The 14,136-nt window shown below is 40.7% G+C and overlaps 1 protein-coding gene across 3 annotated transcripts in view; it reads right to left on the minus strand.

Annotated features, from left to right (window-relative positions):
* Nucleotides 1-14,136, minus strand: part of AK5 (adenylate kinase 5) — a 245,648-nt gene that overhangs the window by 45,727 nt on the left and 185,785 nt on the right. For all 3 annotated transcript variants that reach the window (XM_066268868.1, XM_066268867.1, XM_066268866.1), the window contains 2 exons: nucleotides 6,247-6,289; nucleotides 2,807-2,851 (listed from right to left, as the gene is read on the minus strand). In XM_066268868.1, the coding sequence (XP_066124965.1) occupies nucleotides 2,807-2,851; nucleotides 6,247-6,289 (88 nt within the window). The remainder of the gene's footprint in view (nucleotides 1-2,806; nucleotides 2,852-6,246; nucleotides 6,290-14,136) is intronic.

Raw genomic sequence — 14,136 nt, forward strand, 5'->3', positions numbered from 1 at the left:
CAGGTGGGTTTGGAGTCAAAAACTTGGGGTGCAGTGTGGAATAAGAAAGACACTCTGAGGCTAATAGGGAAAGAACTATAAAGGCCAGTCTAAGGAGTCTAGACCTTTCTGTGGACAAAAGGGAATAATGAATACTTTGAAACGGGGAAGAATGCTTTAGGAATATTAATTTTATCTTATGACTTAACAGTGAGGATGTCAAACTAGCCTCTGCTAAAACTACAGCTTCATAGTGAGGCTACTAGATGCCAAGACAATAATTATATATATCTCCTGACCAGGTGGTGGTGCAGTGGACAGAGCATTGGATTGGGACACAGAGGACTCAGGTTCGAAATCTGACGTGGCCAGCTTGAGTATGGGCTCATCCAGCTTGAGCATAAAATCATCAGTTTGAGCGTGAGGTCACTGGCTTGAGCGTGGGATCATAGACATGACCCTGTGGTCGCTGGCTTGAGCCCAAGGTAACTAGTTTGAGCAAGAGGTCACTCGTTCTGCTGGAGCCCCCTGGCTAAGGCACATATGAGAAAGCCATCAATGAACAACTAAGGCGCTGCAATGAAGAATTGATGCTTCTCATCTCTCTCCCTTCCTGTCTGTCCTTATCTGTCCCTCTCTCTGTCTCTGTTAGGGAAAAAAAAAAAAATCTAGCAACCTTCTCATATGGACAAAACTGTACTTTTTTTTGTTTGTTTGTTTTTTAAATTTCTTTCTAAGAGAAGTGTCTGTTCATGTCATCTTCCCATTTTTTTATTGGATTGTTTGTTGTTGAGTCCTATGAGTTGTTTGTATATTTTGGATATCAGGCCCTTATCCGAGCTGTTGTTTGAAAATATCATCTCCCAAAACTGTACTTGTTTTATTGAAACCAACCAACTCTTGTTTATTAAAATTTATCAAAACTTCTATGGGCATGTCTATGACATCCCAAGTATTTTACAAGCTCAAATTGACTTGCAATTAGCTCCAAAATGCCATTCTGCCATCTGTCAAGGAAGTGTTTGGAATGAAGGCCTTAATTTTTCAAGCAGAGCCCTAGTAAATACCCTAAGAGAAGAATGATTATTTTTCCTTATGTCACAGTGGCTTTGTATCTTCTGCCTAAACAGTAAGCCAACATCTTTTTTCACTAGAGTAGTGACTGACCTATAAATTGACATACAGAAGAGTTTGGTTGCATAAAAGAAAAGCCTTGTGCTCAGAGTAGTGATTCTGAGTGTGATCTGTGGACCTCTGAGGGGTTGCAAGCTTTGTCTAGTGCCAAAGCTTTTATATTGTTATTTGACCGTCTGAGAGGCATAGAACTTAGAAACAGGTGAGCTGAAATCTTTAGCTATCCTAGACAGATAGAAGTGACATTTGAAAATATATTTCAAAATTCATCTGTGAGTGCTAAAAAGTGGATAAATCTGAAATAATATTAATATTAGAGACAGTAGCAACAACCACAAAATATGCTATATTCTTTGTAGAAGCTTTTTTGAGACCATATTGTTAAAAATGAAGATTTCTATGTGATTATATAGGCTCATTCCTTGGATTCTTGCACATCAAGTTTAAAGACTCTCTCTTCTTTTTAATTTAACCCTTGGGATAAAAGTAAACAGAAAGTATAATTTATTGTGTCTTGGCCTCGATGCTAAGTAAACCAAGTAACATTTATGTGGAAAGGCAAATTTTCTTTGACATTATGATCATGAGTTTCTCTTTAGTAAGGAATAGAAATAATATATTTTTACTTTTGGAAAAGAATGTGAAATAAGTGTGGCAAGACTCCATCCAGATGCCAAGGTTAAGGTCAACTAGAGGCAATTAGGTCAGGAATAGAACTCAGGTTTACGGCTCAAGAATTGTCAGTGTTTAAGACATGTTCTTTGGGGCTGAAATTTTTCTTTCTTACACCTCCCATTCATCCCTCAGTTGCCCCATATTTTCCTTTAGTTTCTTGCCCAAATGACACTTCCACAGGGCAGCCTTCCCTGATTACCCTGTATAAAGTAAACACCCAATTCTACTCCAAATACTTCATGCAAGTTGTTCTGTTTCAACTCTTTGTATCCTTCTTTGTTTGAAAAAAAGTTTTTATTTTATTTTTAAGTGAGGGGAGGGGAGATAGTGAGACAGACTTTGCATGTGTCCCAACTGGGATCTACCCTGCAACTCTTGTCTGGGGCTGATGCTTGAATCAACTGAGCTGTTTTTTGTGCCCAAGGCTGCTGCATTGGAACTGACAGAGCTATCCTCAGTACCAGGAGCCACATGAGCCACTGGCTATGGGAAGGGAAAAGAGAAAGAAGAGGGAGAGAGAAGAGGAGAGGAGCAGACAATTGCTTCTTTTATGTGCCCTGACCGGGGATCAAACTCAAGACATCCATATGCTAGGATGATGCTCTATCCACTGAGCCAACCAGCCAGGGCCTCTTTAAACCCTTCCTAATTTTGTGATAAAAATTATTTTTTTCTTTTCATCTAAAATGGAAGCCCTGTGATCTCTGTTCATTGCCCAGCATGGGTCCAACACTCAGAATTTGGTGGATGATTGGCTGTGGGAGACAGTCTAGGGTAACAACCTGTACAACTGATGCTGAAGTCAGGAGAGCCCATTTAGTAGCCTACACTGACTGCGCGAAAAAGATACAAATCCAAAAGCAGTGTAAAACTGTAAATGAGAGTGGCAGTCTGAAAGCCTCTGAGTATTATCTTAACCAAAAAATAGGCAAGACTTCAAAACAGGATAAGAGTCTTTTTCCTTACCAAGTTGTTATTATTAGCAATTGTATTAGAAAATTTGAGGGCTGTTACTTACCAATCATGAAAATAATTTTACACTTCTTCAAATCTTCCATGAAACCTTTAAAGTAAGAATAATTTAAGTTATTGGCAAGAAGTACTATACTGAAACCCTGGTTTTATTCACATAAAAAACAAAGTCTTGTAGTTTTACTTGGTAACAAGTTTGAAGTAGCCCTGGCCGGTTGGCTCAGTGGTAGAGCATCGGCCTGGCGTGTGGAAGTCCTTGATTCCATTCCTGGTCAGAAAACACAGGAGAAGCACCCATCTGCTTCTCCACCCCTCTTCCACCCCCTTCTCTCTCTCTCTGTCTCTGTCTCTCTCTCTTTTCCTCCTGAAGCCATGGCTTGAATGAGGAAGTTGGCCCTGAGCACTGAGGATGGCTCCATGGCCTCGCCTCAGGCACTAAAATAGCTTGGTTGTAGAGCAATGGAGCAGTGGCCCTAGATGGGCAGAGCACCAGCCCCAGACGGGATTGCCAGGTGGATCTCGGTCCAGGCGCATGCAGGAGTCTGTCTCTCTACCTACCTGCCTCTCACGCACGCAATTAAAAAAAGAAAGTTTAAAGTTCAGTAAATGTATTAATAGGCCATAATTAAAAGGCATCAATGACAATTTCAGTCTTTTTTCCCAGACCCAGGTAATGTATTTTAATTTAAACAGAAAATATCACCTGTAAGTGGTAAAACTTATATCATTAAATAGTATTAATCACAAAGAAAGATAATTAAAAATTTTTTAAATTTAAATTGTGTGTTATTTTGTATTTTTAAATATTTGTTTATCTTTCTTTGATAAAGGGGTTAAAACACAAGTAGGAAGTCTGGAAGATAATAATTTAAAAATAATTCTTATTTACAGAAAGTAATGCTATTTTCCATTTAAGGTAGCAGTACAAAATTTCCTTTTAAAATAAATGTATATAGGCCCTGGCCGGTTGGTTCAGCAGTAGAGCGTCAGCCTGGCGTGCGGGGGACCCGGGTTCGATTCCCAGCCAGGGCACATAGGAGAAGCGCCCATTTGCTTCTCCACCCCTCCCCTCCTTCCTTTCTGTCTCTCTCTTCCCCTCCCGCAGCCAAGGCTCCATTGGAGCAAAGATGGCCCGGGCGCTGGGGATGGCTCCTCGGCCTCTGCCCCAGGCGCTAGAGTGGCTCTGGTCATGGCAGAGCAACGCCCCAGAGGGGCAGAGCATCGCCCCCTGGTGGGCAGAGCTTCGCCCCTGGTGGGCGTGCCGAGTGGATCCTGGTCGGGTGCATGCGGGAGTCTGTCTGACTGTCTCTCCCCGTTTCCAGCTTCAGAAAAATACAAAAAAAAAAAAATTAAAATAAATGTATATAAATAATAACAGTGAGTCAATGTACTGAAAAATATTAGCAAATAATTTACAATCTAATAAGTAGTATAAAGATGAAGCAAAAATCAGCCCCGAGTTCCTAGTCTAGGTGGAGCGCTGGGCTCTTTTCCTGGTTCAGGAAGTGACTGCTTTTGCTCATTTAGTTAACTGAAATGACAGGCAAAATGTGAGACCTGGAGAGACAGTAGAAGGTTTTTATTTCCCAAGAGGTGATAAAATTACAATTTTTATACTTTAAATAAACGGATAAGACTTTGACATATACTTCATATCTTAATCAGTATTTTTGAAAGTTAGAGCATTCTTCTGACAGTTACCAAACTTACTTTTAGTGGAATTGGGGTGGTTCATTTATATACACAATTCTACCTTTTTTAGAGGAGTCCACTATAAGCTGAGTGAAGGGCCCAATGAGAGAGAGAGAGAGAGAGAGAGAGAGAGAGAGAGAGAGAGAGAGAGAAGAGAGAGAATGGACGTGAAGGATTGGGTTGGGGATAAAGGGGAATAAGACAAAGGAGAAAGAGCTGTAAGCAGAAGAAAAAAGTGAAGTTGGGTTTTTGGAATCATTTTGTTTTTACACTGAAGGATGATTATATGTTTTTTTGTTGTTCTTTTTAACCAAAGAGATGCTTCAGTTTACTCACAGAGAAGCCCATGTGACCGAAAAAATCCTGTTATCTGAAGCTTTCTATTAAAGGTAAAAACACATTGGTGCTCTTAGCATGTGAGACCAGACAGTTGTTTCACATCCTCTGATCTCCAGTTTACTTTTATGAAGATGAGCAACTTGTCATCTATTTGCAGTCTAGGAAAGTGGCTGTGGTTATTATTATTATTATTAGTAGTAGTAGTAGTATAGCTATATCCTATTCCAGTTTTAAAAGATTGCTATTTTTAAAGAAATTAATGATGGCCTATTCATATAATGTGGTCATTACAAATTAAGGTTACAGAGTTTTTAATGACATGGGAACATGCTTATGTCATGTCCACACAAAGACCGAGATGATATTTATATATACATATGCATTCTCAACTATGTAAAAATAGGTACATAGAAAATACCCTGGAATGAAATGTACTAGAAATGTTAACCGTTTATTCAGAGTTCATAAGGTTTTAGATGACTCTGATTTTCTACTTTAAAAAGTTTTCCACAATGAACATGTGCTAATTTTGTAACCAGGAAAAAGGAAACTTTGTTAGGCAATCAGTTGAGCCCTATCCAGTGGGGACTGAGCTGATTGTCTGCACTTGGCTCAGGTTTATGCACCTTTCCCCATGAGTCACCATGATGTCATCTGGTGACTGAGATTTTCACGTACTGCTATTGCCATTAGCATCGCATGACACTCTACCACCTCATGCTCATGAATCAGTGCAGCATCAGAGCTGGGGTCATTTAGAAAGCCACATCACTTACTTACATGTGTTCACAGTCAATATAAACATATTTCCATTGCTATAATTATAACATTTACTACTGAGTGATCATGTTAGAAGGTATTTTACTTAGGGCAAGCATGAACCTTATCTCTCTTGGACAATCTCAAACTAGATAATGTCATCTATTTTCAGTTCCATGTGTAACTAATGATGGTTGGATTATTTTAGTTTTTGCAAGATTTTAATATGACAAAAATTTTAAAGCAGTATAATGTGGGTGCTTTTTTAGGTTGTATCCCAAATGGAGCACCGCAAAGTAGTAACTACTGTGCAGAACAAGACTTGTGCCCTAAAAAATCTGAGGGATGTTTTATAAAAATTAGCTAGCTGTCTTTGCTGCATGGCTTGTGGAAACCTTGCTGTGCTATTATATATGTGACTCTTCCAAAGGCAACTGAATGTTAAGTATTTCCCAAATATATTTACAAGAGCATCCTCTTTTCACTAAGTATCTCAGGGGTCATGTCCTCTGGGCAGTGAAGAAATGCATTTCTAAGGCATCCCTTTGGTTCTTTACATGACCAAGAGGGGAGAGATGCAAAGAGTTACCACCTTCATTGTGTTCTCTGGTTAAGGGAAAAGTACATGTTGTTGGCAGTACATTGTCTCTTTGTTGGTGTGTGACAACTTTTGTCTGCTCAGTAAAGAAAACTCACCTTCTGTAGTCTCTTCTCCAAATACATTTAACTGGTCATCACCCTGTTTATAAAAAGATCAAAATATTAGATATTACTAACAGGTATTGTGTTAAACTTCTTGACAACATTAACATACTTCACCTTCCAAACAACTTTATGAAGGAGGCATGATTATGATCTATTTCTTTTACAGATGAAGAAACTGCTAGTTCAAGAAATTAATTTGTCCAAGGTCACATAAGGGTGAGGAACAAGTCCAGATTTGAACCTGAGCTGTCTGTCCCCAGAGTTCATGCTCTTCTTAATCAGTACAATATCCTGCCTCATTTTCGTGGGGCATAAGCTATCTGTGGTCAGAAAAGCTGATTTCAAGAAGACAAACCCCCAGTACCCAAAACTCAGGTGTAGTCACAGCTGTTACAAAGAGCTCTGTAGCTTAAAGCTGGACTTGGCAAGCTTTCTGTAAAGGGCCAGACAGCATTGTGAGCAATATGGTCTCTGTGCAACTACAATATTAACCGCAGGCCACATTTGCCAATCCCTGAAAGCAAAAACACAAAATAAGGCAAGTTAGAATAACCAGTTTTGACTGATGTCCAGTTTTTAAAATTTTCATATTATTATATTTTTGATCAAATAGTTGCTCCATTTTCCTTATAGAAGAACCCATGGTGACTGGAAAATAAATAAATAAAAAGGCATTTGGTGAGGATTTTCAATCTCACCAATGTTTCTATCCATCCCGATTTCCCACTTCCTCATATAAGTTGTGTATATGTGTGTGTGTGTTGTATCTTTCCAGATACACAAAAACCAACTTTCAGATATCCATGGGTATACTTGAACCGGCGACCTCATCATTCCAGGTCAATGCCTTATCCACTGCATCTCCACAGGTCAATCTGATTACAAATGTATAATCTTATTAACTACATTTTGTACAAAGAAAGATGCATATTTATATTGTGCATGCATATGTGTTTATAATTACATATGGTACTGTCCTTCCCTTGCTTTGTACTTACCAATATTTCCCGGAGAACTTTCCAGATTAGCACAGAATGTTCTCAGTTATACAGTATTCTATTGTACGGAAGGAAGGTCCCATATTTGCTGCTATCACTTTCAAATAGTCCTTTATTGGTGGACCATTGAATTGTTTCCAATTTTAAGCTATTTTTGAGAAAGTATCATAATGAATAGATTTATATAGAAGTCATTTCATATACATATACCTGAAGGGTAAATTCCCAGAAAAGAGGTTGTACAACCAAAGAGTAAATGTATTTATTTATCATTTTGATAGATTTTGCTAAGTTGTTCTTGCGACAGAGGTTGTGCCATTTTGCAGGGACAGCCTCTGGACTCTAATTTGCTTTAATGCAGGCCTCAGTTAAATGAGGCTGCTTGGTTGCATTAATGCTCCCTCGAGGTATACTGCCCGGAAAGCACTTTGTCTGAAAACAGAGCCTTGCCACCCTTTGTCAGAACAGACGCCTTCAGGCAGCCTCACTGCTTGCCTTCCTAGATTTGGCTGTGTATCCAGAGCTATTGCAGGGGAGACAAGAGTTAATGCAGCGGCCATTCAGGGACATCTACGTTAATTAACTTCCTTCTATGAGTAGAAAAGTCTTCCCTTATTCCTCAGTGAACCTTCCCCCAGACTCCCCTCCTTGAAATCACTGCATTTTGGAGCTGGAGTATAGGAATAATCTAAAAGGCAACCATTCCATCCACCTCTCCTATTTTATGGTTCATTTTTATTTTTTATTGATTTTAGAGAAAGGAAGGGGTGGGGAAGAGTGGGAAGCATCAACTCAGAGTAGTTGCTTCTCATATGTGCCTTGCCCGGGCAAGCCTGGGGCTTCCAACCGGCAACCACAGCAGCATTCTAGGTCAACGCTTTATTCAGGGCACCACTACAGGTCAGACCACCTTTCTCATTTTACAAATGAGGAAAAGATGGTTAGGGAAGTTATGTGAGGGGCCCATGGTCATGTTTTCGTGTCCTTAGAGAGGTCGTGGTGGAGATGGAAACCACATCCCATCCACGTACCAAGGTTAGAAATTTAGTCCCATCAACTTAGATACACAATGGATCTGTTAGTGTCTGGCCACTCACCTGGCTGGTGCAACCATGTCCCAGCTACTGCTAAGGGTCACAGGAGCTGGGCCCCTCCCTCAAGCTGGGATGACTCTGGAATAAGTTGTGCCTCAGTGTTTCCCTTAAGATCAGGCTACCCCATCAGTGACCAGCTGAGACCACATCTTTGGTCATATACTACCCTTGCCCTATCCAATGTCTCTTTCTAGTTGTTAAGATCACTTCTGAATAATAAATTTGTAAAGAATCCCCATCTCAGGCTCTGCTTCTAGAGACCTAATTGAAGCAATTAATGTCTTTGTCTAAAATGCAGCTTCATAGAAAGAGGCTCAATAGCCTTTGCTGGAAAAAGACTGTTCAATCAGACTCGGCTTCTTGTTTGTCCCGAGCTATTGAATAATACAGGTAATGTTAAGAGGAAACCACTGAATCCTCTCCCTCATTTTTAAATATTATTGTTGAATTATCAGACTTATACCCACCTTACAAGCTCAACTGTATCAGATCTTTCTGGTACCTGGTTATCATGTTTTGGGAGTTTGATTAGGGTTACGTTGCAATTCACAAAATAATGCACCATGTTTAAAAGGGCTTATCAGATCTCTATTTGGCTGCTCGAGTCTGACCTGTCTTTATCCATAGCTCTTATTCACAGCCTCCTATTCTGGTGGCCCAAATGCTATAAATAAGTCACAGTTTTATTTCTATGAATGCATTGAGAGCGAACATATTTCTCGAACATAGATGCAACTGTCACCTGCTGTATGCCAGGAATACGACACAATGCATTGACTGGCATGAAAACCCAGGTGAATGGAATATTTGATTGGAGGTTTTTATTTTCTAGTGATGCTCAAAGTAAACCTCATGATTCCAATATGAATCTTTTGTAAATAAATTATTCTGGTATCTTACACACACACACGAAACAACTAATGAAAGGCAAAGACCTCTGGCTTTGTTGAAAAAGATATTATGCAGCCCCTGGAGGTTCTTTCTTTTAATACACCTTAGAATACTAGGTGTATTCTGCATGAAAAGCATTAGTTTCAGAATGTCATTTATGTAAGGAGTAAATTGTTATATAGGCTTTCAAGAAATATCTGATAAGGTGTTTGTATCCAGTAGCATTTTGCATCTTCAGTGAGGCGTATTTTGGGAAAAGACAACCCACCCATGACCAAGTGCCACCCTGTGTGCCCGTGGCTGCCTTTTTTATTGTGTTGCTGCTGCATCCAGCCCGCCCCTTGTCTCCTGTAAATCTGAATTGTGGGCTTAGGCTTTGTGACTACAATGAGACAAAGATGACTTTCCACAGTGTAAGCTAGGTTTTGGGAGGCATGAAGCAGGATCCATATCTGAACAAACTAACAAAGAGAGCTGGTGCAAATATAGGCACAAATTTTATGTAAGTGCTACTTATGACTCACAAGCATGGAGCCAAGATAGAGTATAATGATGCGATTAATATTGGCGACGGTGGGAAAAGGTATAGCTAAACCACCGGCACACACACACACACATACACACACACACACAAGGTCAGGTGGTCACATCATTTTGTGCTGTATATATGTTAATATGTTGGTAATTGATAAGGAAAAATCTAGAATCCTGTTGAAGTGATACATTTAGAAACTCAAGATGGGCTTCATGGCTATATGGGGACACTAGATTTGGGCTACAGATTTGTTTTGATCCCTATCCCTCATTTTCCAGTCAAGCCAGAGCCTTTGGGCGAGCAAAAGCAACTTGCATTCAGCTTTATTTCTTCATGTGGAAGTGAGGCTGGATGCTGGTGTTACCTGTAGGAAGAGCAGTTAGTTACTGTGTGTGTGTGTGTGTGTGTGTGTGTGTGTGTTTTCCTTTAGGATCCGAGCTTCTGTTATCACCATGAAGTGCGGGAAGAGAGAGTATGGCGAGCAACTCCATGGCACAAATATAATGAATGCTCGTGGTGCTGTATTGAGGTAGGGCATGGGGCAAAACACCTATAAGGAATTGTCGAGAGAAAGCGAAATAGAGTTTGTTCGTGAAGCTGTGAGACAGAGAATGGGCTACTCCAGAGACAGAATAGCCTTCCTTTTGCAGAATTTGCTTCCTATTGTCAAGAAGATAGTAAGACCACTACCACACTGTGTTTATGGCTTAAAACTAGCAGAGACCAGCTCCATCCTATTTTACCTAACCAGGACTCCTGGCCTCACTATGCTCATTGCAATATATTAGCATGCTAAAGGACACACACCAACCTGCCGGTGATCTGAAACCGAAAGTCCATATAAGGACACAAAATGACAGATGGAGCTCTTCTGAGGAATTTTCATCCTTTTCCTGGGAAGATGCTGACTATCTCCCCCCCCCCCAAAAAAAAGCCTACCCTCCAATTAAATGAACTACAATAAAGGAAGCAAATTCTGCTAAAGGGAGCTGCTTTGTCTGTGGAGCAGCCATTCTATCTCATTGCTTCTCTAATAAATTCACTTTCACTTTCAGATCGATGCTGGCTCACGTCTGAATGTTTCCCAGAGTGAAGCCCAGAGCCCCCAGTGGGTTGCGGTCCCTTGTCCCTGACCCCCTGAATGCCTGCATCAGTACGAACAGAAACGAAGTGGATTCATTTGTTAAAAAAAAGTCTGAAGCTGAATCACAGGGATTTGAAAGTGAAATTCTCAAATTTTACTGGTGAGCTGTGAATGAAGTTTTGAAATTTCTTCAATCTTCAACAGAAGACATTGGAAAATGGAAACAAAACTACATTTTATCAGCAGGAGGAAGGGAGACCAGTCTTTTATAAATGTTCTGGGTGTTTACAGTTTCTTTGCTAAAGCATGTTTTCATTTAAAGCAATGGGCAACTTGGAAAGAAATGTATGGGAAGTGGTATATAATTTAGTTACACCCAAGAATTTATTTTACAGCAGGCCCCATTTCTCTTTCACTACAGTATACACAATTAGAGGTCTGCTTGCTGGGAAGGCACTTGTATAATTGAGTACACAGGGAGTAAAAAATATAGGGGAGGCTAGTCTTTTCCCAGTTTTATTAAGTTGCAGCTTCTCAACATGAACTGCTTTAAATAGTGGTTCATAAACCTAATTCTCTAGGAGGAATGGTATTTTTTTCTTTCTTGTATAAATTGAATACATACATTTTAAAAGTATGGAAATTGAATGTTGGTGTCTCTAATAAGAAATTTAAAAAAAGTTTTCTTCAATACTTTCCTATACAAATATTGATCGACTTACGACCTATGCAACTTACGACTATTCGACTTTACGACCACAATCGCTAGCCACGACTACTCCACATTAGGCAGGTAAACGTTGACCAGCTGGGCGTACGACAGTGCGGACCAGCTTCCAGCAGCACTAGCATGTCCGCGTGCACCATTTCAACTGTTATCCCAGACTCCGTACAGCAATTTGTGTTTTGGATATTTTTCATCAAACCCCTCCCAAGATGTCTACCAAGAGGAAATTGTCTTTGCAAATATTAAACCAGTTGTACTGGTAACACAGTGTTTTACTTAAACCTGACGAATGTAAAAATAAGAAACAAAATGGTGTAGAGATGATACAAATGGCATAAAATGAACAGAGAAAATTATGATATATAACAATAATGAAAGAAAATTATGATAAAATATGACTTAAGGATTTTTTTTTTTTTTCATTTTTCTGAAGCTGGAAACAGGGAGAGACAGTCAGACAGACTCCCGCATGCGCCCGACCGGGATCCACCCGGCACGCCCACCAGGGGCGGTGCTCTGCCCCCCAGGGGGCGATGCTCTGCCCATCCTGGGCGTCGCCATATTGCGACCAGAGCCACTCTAGCGCCTGAAGCAGAGGCCACAGAGCCATGCCCAGCGCCCGGGCCATCTTTGCTCCAATGGAGCCTTGGCTGCGGGAGGGGAAGAGAGAGACAGAGAGGAAAGCGTGGCGGAGGGGTGGAGAAGCAAATGGGCGCTTCTCCTATGTGCCCTGGCCGGGAATCAAACCCGGGTCCTCCGCACGCTAGGCCGACGCTCTACCGCTGAGCCAACCGGCCAGGGCGACTTAAGGATTTTTATAACATCATTTCACAGTACTGTACATATAGCCTACTCAACTTCCGACCAAATCGTGTTACGACCGGTCTGTCAGAACCAATTGTGGTCGTAAGTCCAGCACTAGCTGTAAATGGCTGTTTCCACCTCACTGCTAAAAGAACACGCAGGAAACACTCTGGTCTCGTCTTTACATGCTCTGCAGTATTGCCGCAAGCAGGGCTTCGTCAGATGATGGTGGAAGGGGGCAGAGTTCCCATTCTGATTTCATCTCATTTAAAGTTAATGTTGGCCATAAAGTCACATCTGACTAGAATCATACCAAGGAGAGTTATCTGGCTTTCACTTCTTTCTTTCTTTATTCCTTGTAAATCAGATGAGATGGCAAAGTTTAGCTTCAACCATTGAGATCTACAGAGCATACTGGCTGGTTTCTAGCAGTTTTATTAAGCACTATGAGACTATAGACTCCTTATGAAACACTCTCAGCAAAATAGAAAATCAAGTTAATTAACAGAGTAAAACACACTATATGTGTGTTCATGTGTTTTTCAGGGAGAAATATATCAGCCAGAGGAGACATCCTTTGTCCCGCTGCACATAGTAGAAAGGAAGTAAGATTAGGGGAAGGTAGGTTTGGGTGAAGGGAGCAGGTGGAGGGCTTGCAAGACTCTGCAACTCCTCCTCAGTTCCTCTTCCTTCTGAGTTCTCTGCTCATCATGGGTGTAGCTTTCTCTACAGTCTCAGGCACTTTTTTTTTTTGCCATCAATAAGAAATTTACTTATCTTTAAAAAAAAATCCAAATGCTGGATTGTCCAGAAAAACTGAACGTGTCCATTTATAATTGCTATATATATATATATATATATAGTTGAAATGGTGAAACCTGTTCACTGAAACATTGTGACTTCCAAAGACCACCCCTAGATTTACAGTCTAGCTCTGATCTTTCCTTACTTGCTTTCATTTTTCTCCAGCTTGAATGTCTGAGTTCCATTCCCTGCGGTTCTAGAGGGTAACGCTAGGTGAGGAGTGGGTTAGTTGATGGCTGTGGGTCACAGAGCAAAGGAGGAACAAAAGATGACACCTGGGTTGGAACTGTGAATCAAAGAGGCAGGTCAGAAGAAGTCTCAACGGAAACAATCTGTAGCCATGAGATGATGGGCTTTTACATTAGAGTCTGAAGTTTCAGGAAGGATGACAGAGATTGAGGAGCAGTTACTATAATATCTACAGTTGCAAGCTACAACTTTTACAAAGTTCACGGTGTTTGCCCGAGCTAGTAAAGATAAACTCCACGAGATAAGTGAGTCTGAACTTGACCTGTTTTATCTGGTCTCTGGATCCCTGCCCGTCATGTTTGCCCAACCTGGAATGCCTTCTCCTGTGCCCCGAGTTCGTTTGCCGTCTGCCCTGGCCACTGTGCAAGTGCTGGCAATGTTCAGTGTTCCCATGGAGTGTGGGTAGGCGTTACAACCGGCAATCTGACAGTTTCCAAGAAGGATACTTTGTTGCTGCTATCCTTACTTTCTTGTTATAAACTATGATTATGTTATCTTCATTATTGCCAATTTAATTTTGGGGGGTTGTTTACTTAATGCTACCTACCCTGTGTGGTGATACTTCTTTGACAGTTTTGGGGGATATATTTTGAGATCTGCAGTCCAATGGTTCACAGATGGACCTCCAGACTACTTCAGTTACAGATTTTAGTTCTCTGAACAGCCCGATGCGCTAGTGCAATAAATGTCAGGAC

The sequence above is a fragment of the Saccopteryx bilineata genome, chromosome 3, assembly GCF_036850765.1.
Source record: "Saccopteryx bilineata isolate mSacBil1 chromosome 3, mSacBil1_pri_phased_curated, whole genome shotgun sequence".
Taxonomy (NCBI): domain Eukaryota; kingdom Metazoa; phylum Chordata; class Mammalia; order Chiroptera; family Emballonuridae; genus Saccopteryx; species Saccopteryx bilineata.